This window comes from Lucilia sericata, unplaced genomic scaffold (assembly GCF_015586225.1).
Source record: "Lucilia sericata isolate MDLA Ls3-8-SP2 unplaced genomic scaffold, ASM1558622v1 Contig000449F_arrow, whole genome shotgun sequence".
Classification (NCBI taxonomy): domain Eukaryota; kingdom Metazoa; phylum Arthropoda; class Insecta; order Diptera; family Calliphoridae; genus Lucilia; species Lucilia sericata.
Window position 1 is genome coordinate 191,739 of NW_023994464.1, and position 13,057 is coordinate 204,795.

General features: G+C 27.9%; 2 protein-coding genes across 5 annotated transcripts in view; one reads left to right on the forward strand and one right to left on the reverse strand.

Moving 5' to 3' along the window:
* The window catches only part of LOC119604992, a 188,026-nt gene that overhangs the window by 82,525 nt on the left and 92,444 nt on the right, over positions 1 to 13,057 (forward strand). For all 3 annotated transcript variants that reach the window (XM_037957932.1, XM_037957929.1, XM_037957931.1), the window contains exon 2: positions 9,552 to 9,674. In XM_037957932.1, coding sequence (XP_037813860.1) covers positions 9,552 to 9,674 — 123 coding nt within the window. The remainder of the gene's footprint in view (positions 1 to 9,551; positions 9,675 to 13,057) is intronic.
* On the reverse strand, positions 1,464 to 6,210 carry LOC119604993 (serine/threonine-protein phosphatase 2A regulatory subunit B'' subunit gamma-like). 2 transcript variants are annotated; one of them, XM_037957933.1, is made up of 3 exons: positions 4,807 to 6,210; positions 2,084 to 2,157; positions 1,464 to 1,973 (listed from the first exon to the last, which is right to left on the reverse strand). In XM_037957933.1, exons 1-3 carry the CDS (start codon positions 6,054 to 6,056, stop codon positions 1,942 to 1,944), a joined length of 1,356 nt encoding a protein of 451 aa, XP_037813861.1. In that variant the 5' UTR covers positions 6,057 to 6,210; the 3' UTR covers positions 1,464 to 1,941. The 2 variants fall into 2 exon arrangements, with proteins under 2 accessions (XP_037813861.1, XP_037813862.1); XM_037957934.1 differs by having other exon boundaries at positions 1,464 to 2,157.

Consider the following 13,057-nt stretch of genomic DNA (forward strand, 5'->3'; position numbering starts at 1 on the left):
TTTCTTAACTAAATAATGTATTTTCCAAATTGTTTTCAAATTTTAAAGTTTAGCCTTTGAAATAAACATGATAATTTCAAAAAACGTTTAAAAAAATATAATGTGTGATATTTATAAAATTTTCAAAGTTTTGTTTGAATTGAACTTAGAAAAGTTTCTTTCAAAAAATAAATTATTTTAGAAAAATAAAAACAGAACATTTTTTCTACAGCAAGGGAGCGAAAAAACGTTAAATATAGGAGAAATAATCGGAGATATAAAAGAAAAAAATGCTAAAATAAATGTATGAATATTTTATTTTCAGGTGATGTAAAAAAATATATGAATTTTGCAATATTTAGCATTATAATTAGGGTTTGAAATATGTATGAAAATAATAATAAAGAATACTTGAAATACGTTTGAAAATTTTTTTAGTTTCAAGCTTACCTCTAGCCTTTTTTTAAATTTGAAATACATTTGAAAAATACGTTTGATTTCTAACTGCCTTTTTTTTTGAGAAGGCCATAATTTTCCATTTGAAAACAAAAATTTTCAAATTTGTTCTCAAAGGCTATGTATGAAATTTGAATAGGTTTTCAAATACATATTTACATCATTTCAAAGGTTTTTGCTTATTGGGGCAGTTGTAACAAATTACAACTCAATTGTTTAGAATAAATTTTTAAAATAAAACAAAGTAAAGTTTTTTCTTTTTAAATTTTCTTAAATTTCATTAATCACTGATTTCAAGCGAATTCACAATAAAAAGATGTTCAATACATTTGTCATTTACGAAAAACAGAAATTCAAAAACTTTTCACTTAATTTTATGACAAAAAAGCACTTTTTAGGTTGGCAACATCAACACAATTACAACTGAAATTGGTTGTAATTCATAATACCAAATATAAGTTGAGTTGTTCTAAAGTTGAGTTGTTTCAATTTCAACTCAACTGAGTTGAGTTGTAAACCATAATAGGGGCATCTATTTGCCAACCCTGAGCTGTATTAATAAATAATCATATATTTTAGTTTCTTATAATGTGTTATTAAACTAGACTGAAGAATTTTGCAATTATTTTGGGCACCATGACGCGTTAGTGAAATTTTAAGATTCTGTGGTCAGGACTGAATGGATTAAAATAAAGATCTTGTGTACCATTTATTAAAATCTTTCAAATCTGTTATATTAGACTTAAATTACATACCGAATATAGTTGAGGTCTTTAGAAAATTAATTTTAACGGACATACAGACGGACGTTATTTATTCGACTACTTTATCTATAGGGATCCAGAATCGGAAAATTACATTGTGAAAATTACAAACGAAATGACAAATAATGAGAACATTAAACAAATATTTACTCTTCAATAAATACTAAGTACATACCATATAAATCACATGACATTTGTTTAGTAAAGGACCCTATTTACAAGTAGTTTTTATTGATACACAGAATTTGTTAAGAAATCAAATAATTATTATCTGTTAATTAAGTACTTTTTATTTAACTTACAGACCTACCCCATATTCATAAAAGCATATTACAGTTGTTGATGGTTTATTGTAAGAAAATGGGCGTAGTATGAATACAATATAATTTTCCTTTAGTTAAGATTATTTTATTTATGGAAAAACTTCCTAATAAAATGTTCTATACCCACTTAAAAATCTTAAACGGATCAGTCAATTAAATTATTAAATTATATACAAATTTCTTAAATTCTAAATTAAGTACTAGAAAATACATATTAAATAAATGTTAAATACTTAATGAAAAACACTAAAATTGTTGAATGTTAGCCAAAGGCAAATACAAAAATATAATAATTAAATATAAAACATACATAGAAATCATATTCCATGTATTTAACCTCAGCTACCAACGAGTACAGGACACACATAATATACCACTCTGAGAGTCGTTGTTTTCACTTGAAAATATAAAAATTTTCATTAGGTTTCCTTTTCTTCGTGCAAACATTCACCTTTAGTTTTGGTGAAATGTATGAAAGTATTTTTGTAAAGTTAAAAAAAAATAGTATAAAACATTTATGTTCTTAAAATAAGTAAAATATAAATTAAACATTATGAGAACCTTCTTCACGATTTTCATAAGCCCAGAATTTGTGAAATTCAATTAATATGGAGACAACCGTTTCCGCTTGGCCGCTGTTAAAAAAGGAAGAGCAAAAAAAAACGAAATGAGAAACATAATATAATAGAAAAAATATTGTATGTACTTATATTTAACAACATATACACTAGTAAAAATTAAATTAAAGAAAAAAATCATGCATAGTGAGACAGAAAGTCGAGAATATGTACGTAAGTAGATACATAATGTTGCAAGTTAAGCAGATTTGTTCGATATAATTTTTAATTAATATCTGGTGAATTACAAATATGTACATGTGTGAAATAATGAGTGTATTGAAATGTTATTAGTGCTGAGCATAAGTAATTTAATTTCAAGTTTTTGCAGTTTCTTAAGTATGAATGAATTTCTTTAATTTTCCCAATTTAGTCAAAAATTAATTAGGTAGTACATGTGATATTGTATAAGAACCAACATAAATAATTTCTTATGAGTATGCAAAACTTTGTGATTGGTATGGGTAAAATTATTTGCACAAAACTATAACGAGAGAACTGTTAAATAAAGCACGACTACACTTTTCATAAATGTAACTACTACTGCAATCATTATTAAGTTTAATTTTTAATATATGATTTTATAAGTATGCTAGTACAAATGTACACAGGAGGGAAAGTGGAAGTTCTAGGTAGTGTTGGTAGAAAAAATATCGAGCTTGTTAGTTATATACAATTGTATAAAATATGTTGTTGATATGTTGTAAAAGTTATAATGTGAATGCTACGCTGCATTTCCATAATATACATACATATATTAATAATATCAAGTGCAAAATAATATACATAATTTTTTAGCACATAAAACACTTATCCATACACACATATAAATATGTACGTAAATATTAAAAAATAATGATAATTTCATATCAGAAGTTAAATGAAATACATACGTTTATATATATACTTTCATATGTATCTTTATTTTAAATTATGAAAATACACATAAATTAGGTCAATATGTTAATGTTAAATACATTAAATATATTAAATTCGAGTAGTAATATAATTTACATATGCAAAGACAAACTACATACATATACATATATAAATAATATAAAGTATTAATATTATAAATGATTTAATATTTATAAAATTAATTAAAACATTCATAGATTCATTTATACAAACGTATTCTGGTATGTAGTATATAGCAAAAAGATCAATATTAAATAGTAATTTGACATGTTAATAAAATTAAAGTATTTGTAGAAATTTTAATACACAATAATATTGTAATTAAATATTTGAAATAAATAAAAATTTGTTCAATGATAGATAGCAATTTTGCTCTAATAATGTCAATTTTAAGACTTTAATATTATAATAACCGATAATAGAGAATATTAATATTTATCTAAGATTATTAAAAGTGATTTTTAACTTTATATTTGATTGAACTGCTAATGTGGAAATATGCTATAATATATACATTATTTAATAATTAATTACGTTATTTTAATATGGAAATATTTAAACGATGGAACTAGTTACACAGTTCCCTAAAACTTGCATAGAACTGGTAGCGAAATGAGGGTAACAAAATCTATCAAAATTAATTAATGAAAATAATTGATTAAGAGCTTCTCCATAGAACTAATATCGTCTTTATAGAGAGTGTGAAGATAAATTCGAATTTAACAAGTAAAGACGCAAACCAAATTCTTTAACATAGCTATTTTTGCAGTTAACAGTGCACTGTTAACCAATTAACAGTCAAAATGCTCTAATTTGTTGAAAAAATCATATATCCAGTATTTCTGAAATATTTTCAGAATAAAAAAATATAAAGAAAAAAGAAAAAAGTTCTAGAGACGTTTTGTGGTAATTATGGAATTTATACCACGATATATGTAATCGGTAGTCCCAGATGCCCTTAATAGTTCCCTATTACTAGTTTATCCCAAATAATCTTAGGATCCCTGAAAAGTGGCCATGAAATTCTGAAGAGGATTTTTGGTCATTATGGAATTTTAAGGAGGGGCTGGTATACCACGATATATGGAATCGGTAGTCCCAGATGTCCTTAATAGTTCCCTATTAATAGTTTATCCCAAATAATCTTAGGATCCCTAAAAAGTGGCCATGAAATTCTGGATAGGATTTTTGGTCATTATGGAATTTTAAGGAGGGGCTGGTATACCACAATATATGGAATCGGTAGTCCCAGATGTCCTTAATAGTTCTCTATAACTATTTTATCCCAAATAATCTTAAGATCCCTGAAAAGTGGCCCTAAAAATTGGTCAAGAAGTTCTAGAGAGGATTTGTGGTCATTATGGAATTTTAAGGAGGGGCTGGGATACTACGATATATGGAATCGGTAGACCCATATGTCCTTGATAGTTCCCTATTACTGGTTTATCCCAAATAATCTTAGGATCCTTTAAAAGTGGCCATGAAATTTCTTGATCAATTTTCAGGGCCACTATTATTTGGGATAAACAAATAAAAATCAGCTGCCTTAACGATTTCACCTTACTTAGTGCATCCTGTCATAAACTATACTAAATATCGATAAACATTGAAAATATACATCAAATATGTTTCAACGTAAAAGAAAGAATAATATATAATAAGAAAGAATAATAAATAATAGGAAAGAATAATAAATAAATGAAATGTATCATTCCTTAAATTTTTATACAAAAATATTTTCAAACTTACCAATTAATCAAATCCTGCAGTGTTATCTTATAGGGATCTTTCGATTTGACCATATCAAATATTTCATCTTTCAAATCTTCAAAATTCACCGATTCTGCATTCACAGCTCGGATTTGTTCTTGAATGCCTTTGAAAAAGTAATGTAATGTTTGAGCCGTTAAATAGCCTTTATGTTGAACATCTAAAATGCGAAATAGATAATGTAGAGACTGTGGCTCATGGCGATTGTCGAGTGCTAAAACAAAATCGAGAAATGTTTTATAATCCATTTCACCATCAAATGTACGACATTCATCAAAAACCCGGTCCAAAAATACAGATGTAAGTGTGCCGGAACCATAATCGGCTAATTCCTGTTTGCTCAACATGCCATTGTGATCTTTGTCGAGATTTAAATAGTTGCCATAGACCGTTAGTACTGAGGGCATAGAAAACCAATTGTGTTCTTGAGATTCTTTGGATGAGTCTTCATCTCTTAATTCCAGCAGTTCGGTGAGCAGGCCAGAGGCTAAAATGTCTCTTATTCTTATGCGACCAGTGTGTAAGGGATCCAAAAAGAAAAAGAATTTCTTAACAACTGTACAAACATAAAAACTTTGAAATGAGGGTTGGACACAGCTGCTGATTTGTGCTAATGTGGGTATTATGTCAATAATATAGTTTTCCATGTCGATTTCTCTTAAATAACCCTGACCCACATCATCGTAGAATGAAAGACCTATGCGTCCCTGTGTCAGCCACACTTTGCGCATAGTGTAATTGAAAATGGAAACAATTTCAACTTTTCCTGGATAACCAGAGTGGCATTGCAGTTTAGCAAATAAACGTGCTGTTAAATATTTACGGCATTTGACACTAACTGCCTGCATAACTTTCAAATAGTCATCATAACCGATTAATTGCTGGCCTAAAGGTGTCACTTGTGTGCAATGTTTTTCCAGAATGGACCACAACGTATTTAACTCTTCATTGTCCAACAGCTCTTGGGAACGTTTTTGCAGAAATAGAGAATGGGCTTCTTTGCGTAAATTTTGTCTTAAAGTATCATTAGCTGCTGGTGGTGCGTGAAAAAACTTGGGTATAGTAGTATATGTATGATGATTAGCTAAGGGCAACTTATTTTTTCCACAACTGCTCACTGCCTTAAGAGGCTCATTTTCATTGAATTTATCCAAATCTTCTTCTGAAGGTTTTTGCGATGAAACTTCTAATTGTTCAAATTCTTTAACAATATCTGGGTCCAATTCCATGATGAAGGACACAAATTAGAAATATTTAAACACAATAATTCACTTTTCACAAGATTACTTTTTGACTTGTAGAAAATTTACTAATTTACAACAAACTAAAAAATGCGATCAGCTGTTGCATGTAGAATAGCAAACCGTATCGGCGCGACTGGATGCCAGAGCTATAAGCCGATGCAAAATGATCGCTGGCGGCTTATTATAGAAAATACTAGCGGCGACTAAATTTTCTTCAGAAAACGAAATAAAAAAATAAAAATTTAACACAATATGACTTCACTTACAAAAATAACTGTTTAGAATCTGGGATTCAAATGATTACTAAAATGTATTTTATGTACTATTTAAGTTCTTTCTTGCAATAATTATTAATCCCATATCACAGGTATTTTTAAAATGTGTTAAGTCATAGATAGGTAGGTAATTTTTTATATCACTGACGCAGGTACACATATGGACGTAAATAATTATGTATGTTGATAGGTAGTTAATAGGTTAAGTATATTCGCGGAATTATCATTTATTAACTGCATCTGCTGCTATAAATACCTAAGTTAATCACATATTCACATATGCATATAGTAACTGTTATAGTTTTATAGATAGTATATTGGTGAATATAAGTTTCATGATTATAGCTGTAATGTCAGATAGATAGATGATATCTGTGTGATTCCAAACTTTATCAGCGGCTACGTTTAAAAAGGCTTAAGATTTTGAGCCGAAAGAAATCAGCGACGGCGCGGCTTGCAAAATATTTGAGCCGTCTCGGCTTGTATTGTATAATTGTTCAAAAACTAAAAGAAAGCGCAACCAGCTGTTGCATGTCGATATTAAAACAGGGTTGCTTACAATGTGATCATAATAGGGTGGTTAATAAATGAAGAAGTTATTACTTAAGTCGATTTTTCTATAGCACATTTTAGGGGATTAAAGAAAATACTTCAACTAAACAGTGAAAAAATTACACTGTAAATATATAATGTTATATGCCGTTTACACCAAACAAAAACTAGACGTTTTTGGCTTTATTTGGTTTTTGTTTGAAAAACTACTTAAATTTCTTTGGTTTTTCCATACAAATTAAAAACTACTTTCAACTGGTTTTTGATAAAAACTCAATCAAAACCCAATAAAAATAAGTAAAAAATAACTTTCCAGCACTGGTGTCTCGAAATGAGCTTTTAAATGAACCCAGCTAGCATTTGGAAGATTGTTGGATGATTAATCAGTAAACTGATTCATTTTTGACTCCTTTTGATGACCTAAACGTGATTAATAAGTTGAGCGTTTAAAAAATGATTCGAAAATGATACCGATATATGATTGAAAACTGATTATTTGAAAAACAATAACAACAACAAAAACAATAGCAATCATAAATTGATCATCCTGGTGTTTAAAATATGATGGTTTTAAAAACTTATTTTGTGATCATATTTCGAGCAGTTGGAATATCAAAAATTGTTTCTTATGTAATTGTTTTTGTTTGCAATGGAATAGCAACACTTACACTTAAAATGACTCAAAAACAATTAAAAAATGAGTCGAAACGATTAGAAAATGGGCACAAAAAAGACTCTTTTAGAAGAGTTGGCAAAAAATTTTGTGTGGCCTAAAATAAGTTGATATAATTCTCATTTCGTTTATAAAATTAAAGGTATAAGTATTTCAATTTGTGTGATATTTATAAAGTCGATTTTCTGTCAGGGAAATTGAAATTATATTATGCTTTAATTACCTATAATAATTTTATACGTTTAATGATCTTCTACGGAAGATAGTTGGGTGACTAATCACTAAACTAAGTCTAATTAGTTCCAATTAATGTTCAAAATCTGATTTATTTGGAAAACAATAACAAAATGTACAGCAATCACAAATAGGTCTTACAGGTGTTCGAAATTTGGTTGTTTATAAATTTATTTTGTAGTTACATTTCGAACAGTCGAAAGATCACAAAATGTTTTCTGTTGTATTGTATTTGTTTGTAACAAACATAAAAATTACTCAGAAAAGACTCAAAAACTACTATAATATGATTCGAAAATAATTCTAAAACTACCAGTAAGTCGGCTCATTAATGACTCCAAAAAGATTAAATAATGAGTCAGAACTGATCAGAAGTGGGGCTCATAAAAGACTCGTTTAGAAGAGTCGCAGGTAGGGTACCATTTTCTCCCGACGAATGTATCATTTATGATCACAAAATGAGCGCATATATGATCATTTTAATCGTGCAGAAGAGTCATAAATGACTCGAATGTGATAAAAAATTTCAAAAAATTCTAGCTGGGGAAATAAATAAAAGAAAATGTCAAAAAAAAAATAAAATATTTTATTAATTCAAAAATTTAAACAAATTTTGTTGAACAAAATATTAATTTAATGATAATTTCACTAAAAAAATTTTATTAAAGTGGTTTCCATAATAAAAAAAGTGGATTTTGTGGCAAAGATGATTTTCTGGTGTGTATGTATTGGTTTTTGAAATTTAGTTTGGTCTAAACGGCATATTAAGTAGAAAACTGAAATAAAGTAAAATCGTTCATTAACAATTAAATAAGTGAAGAAAGCAGTTCAAGGATTATTAAATATTAAAAACATGAACAAAAAAAAAAAAACAGAATTCTAATATTATATCAAATTCTAATATATCAACCATACATGGGAGTAGTTAATTATATCGACTAATTAATTGACGATTTCATTAGCATTAAATTGAAAAAAATTATAATTATTTTTTTTTTTCATTAGCATTATTTTCTCTAATGGTAATGCTTTTTAATGAAACGATTTCATTAGTAATTATTTAAAAATAAATTTTCATTACCATTATTCAATGGATTTTAAAAATTTTCGAACATTAGTTCGAATTTCGAAATTAATTTCGAATATCCGAACATTATAATGTATTGTCATTAGGTAAAATCATATATGCCAAATTTCAGCACATTCGGACTAGAAGAACTAGTTTTAACAGCTTAAAAAATTTTTCGAACACGAGTTCGAATTTTCGAATTTTTTTTTTAGGTTTTATGACACAGAGATTAATTTAAAAACATAAAAAAAATTTCGAAGATAACTTCGAATTTTCGAACTTAATTTCGAATATTCGAACATATTATTGTATTGTCAACAGATGTACTTATGACTGCAAAATTTCAGCCAATTTGGGCTACGGGAACTGGTTTTAAAAGCTTTCAAACCTCGAATCTTCGAAAAATTTTCCTTAATATATTTTTCGACAATTATAAATACTAATTAAATTCGTTTTTGAAAATTCATTATCAAATTCATTACCATTATCAAAAAAAGTTATAATGAAAAAAATATAATTTTCATTAAATGGTACTTAAAATATTTTTCATTACAATTTTTTCTATAAATGGTAATGAAATTTTAATGCTTAATGAAAAATTCCCATGTATGATATCAACATCAAGTGCAATTAATTTAATTAGATAATTAATTTGTTATTTTTTATATATATTCCAGGTTCAAATATCAAAGTTGCTTCGGCGATTTTAAATTGTATATTAGCACGTCAATTATGTTTTGAAGATCCATCATGTTCAGCAATATTAGAAATAATACCTAGAGTATGCGGTCCAATACCAGGTAAGTTAAGCATTGAAATAAACAACAGTGTTGTTAATCATAAAAACGTATGTATGTACATATTTGAAGGCTATTTGTAAAGGTACACTTTGTCTTTCTTCCTTCTCATCATCTTATCATAGACATATTTTTAATCCTTTAAAGGCAACCAAGTTTTATGCGCAGTTTATTTTGTTCAAATGTTCATATTCATTTATTGTGATCATTTACAGTTAACCAATTAATTTAGAAGCACTTTTAACTTCCTGTTGTATATAAAAATATCATACTAACCTACAAATAAACATTCTTGCCACACTCAACAGTAAACAAGTTAAACCCATTTTTGTTCATCCACTAACGGTCGTTAAGAACATAAAATCTATTATTTTATTATCCTGAAACATGATCTTAAAGCATAATAAGAAAAGGACAAACTTTTACATACTCAGGCTATAGACATCGTAATAATAAGAATGTCATTAAAAGTCAACAACAATAAAACCAAAAAGAGGATGAAATAGCAATACATGTAAAAGTAATATAGTCGGCTGTGCCGAATCTTAAATACCCAACATCGAAACATGTTTTGTAAACAAGATTGTATTTAGGTATTTAAGCTTATTTCGGTAAAATAATTATAAAATAACGGTAAGGACTGTTTGCTTTATTTCCGTAACGGTAGTGGAGGTATTTAAAAAGTAACGAATGCTTAGCGGTATCGGTAGTCAAGGCTTTATATATGTATCTATGTATGCCACTATTATTCCGATTTACAATAACTTGTGCGACATCATGATTAAGGCATAATTAACATATTGTTTTGGACCTAAACAGTATTCTGGGGGGATTACTGAAATTTCAGAACTCTTACACTCGTTGGTCCCTAGCGTGATTTCAACAATCGGAATGAAAGACAGAACGCCCGACATTGATGACTAAATAATTTTAGTAGTTAATATTTAATACACCTAAGTATTTGATTTTTGATGTGTTACAAATTAAATGACAAAATCAATATACCCATTTTTGATGATGTACATACTTATGTATATAAAAATAACCATAAATATTGCGGTCAACAAGTTGTTACGACACAAACATATACTCATACAAAAAAATCATTAAAGGTTAAAGAAAATAGAGAATTACGATAAAAATAAAATAGAAAATACTTGTTGCCTATTAATAGAAGAGGAAAACATATTCAAGATACGGACAGATTATTACAGATTATTCTTTCACTTGTGTCAGTTAAATTCTTAAAGTAGACTAATTTGTTTTGTTGTTTGAAAATGTATTTATAAATAACTTTAGTTAACCTCTTAGTTGATAATTGACGATTTTTGTTCATTACTTTACTACAGTGCACAGTGAGACGTTTGCACTTATAGAATGACAATAATCAACTCTTAGAAATATTGAGCTCTAATTTTAGCAGCAGTTAATACACAGTTGATCAATCATTCCCATAATACTGCTGCCACTCCCACTTTTAAAAAGCATATATTTAAAATTAAATTTTTGGCCGCAGATATCTCTACCGAGTTTTAGAGGAACTAAAATCTCACTAACCAATTTTGTGAGAATCGGTCCACTTATAAGGTCTCATTCAGAAAATGCTTTCAACCTTATAACTAGCTTAATAATACCAGTTTGTTTGCGGAAATGTTCATAAACAATCTCTCTAACAAATTTTATGAGGACCGGTCCTCCATATAAGAATAACTTTCTCAAATGGCTTTATTTCTTACAATATATCGGTTTGATCATCAACATGATTTATTTTAAGAAATTAGTAACCCTTTTTATTCTGTAGAGCTCTGCTGACATAAAAGGTCCTTTTCCAAAAATCAAAGTCATTGGTCATTTATGAAAATAAAATGCAATTTTAGAAATTTGTTTCTTTCGTTGAATGCGGCCCTGAGTCTTTCTATTGACAAGCCATTGTGCATATGTTCTTATAATACTAAAATTAGAAAAAAAGTAATTTATGTACCGATTAGCTAATCTTAAATCTGATACAATGTTTTGATCGAATATAGTGAAAATTACGGCTGAATGATTTCTAAACACCATGATTTTTTCGTGATATTTCATAATATAGTTGAACCAAAGAAAGGCCATCAAATGTGTCTCGAAATATATTATAAATTTATTTAGTTATTTATTGCTCATAACTCATTCCACAAGTATTCCATAGAACGAACGACAATGGTCTTAACGTCAAACTAAAAGAAGTACCCGCTATTAGTATGAGTCCTAAAATTAGTTGAGAAACTAATTCAAATATTCTACAGAAAACACTTACTTGTTAAGAAAACTCATTCTCTTCAATAAATGTATGATTTCTGAATTACACAGGATAATGATGTAAAAACGTTTGAAATAATTTTCACTAATCCCAGTGTCATCTGGTATGCTGATTCCGAATATGGAAATAAAAAGTCGTATCACCCACCAATTTTCCATATTTTCATATTTTAGTCCTTTTGACTGTATACTTGTGTTCCAAATATAAAATTATGTATCGAATAGTGGCCGTATCTGACTTATACTTTAAGTTATAGAAATGTATTCTGGAAAAATACACAACGCAATAGGACCACATTAACTAGTGGCTAAACGGCTCTAAAGAAGAAACCGATTTTTAAAACAATTTTTTTCTCTAAATTTATCTTTTTGGATTTTAACAGCAAATAATTGAAATATATATTCAATTATCGTAATGTAAAATATATAACAAATTCTTCCGATCACTTAGTGTCACCAAAAATTTTGAGAAATATTTATTATTATATAAAATGTCCGTAATATATGAACAAAATATTCGATGCCATGTTGCAAGAAATGTGTGATAGAGAAAAATAGATATCAGATTCGGTTACAGCAGCTAAATATAAAATAGTCGAATTGGTTTCAAAAGTTTTTACAACCCTTCATTTCGTTGGCCTGTTTTATTAGTTAGTTGAATTAAGAAAATGCCAATGACATTCCGTGAAGTACTTAATCGATTCTTCAATATAACGACATTAACGCGATAAATTATTATTTAAATAAAAAAAAACCGGCGCGCCATCAGAAAATCATTTCTTAACTTATTCCCTAAATATACAATTAAATCATTTTACAGTATATTTTCAACTGAACAACATTAAAAGTCACTTATTGTAGTGTATTATAAATGTCACAAGTTCAATGAATATTTATTCAATACCCTCTCTCGTTAGGCTGTAGGGATAGGAATAAGGAACGGCTGGAGGAGGGTGTAAAATGAAATGAAAATAATATACCGCTATTAGTAAATGTATTTTAATGACATTTATTGATGTTTATTAATGACCACAAACAAATAATTGAGAATTTCGGAATGTATTCATAACAATAATCATAGTAAAATACCA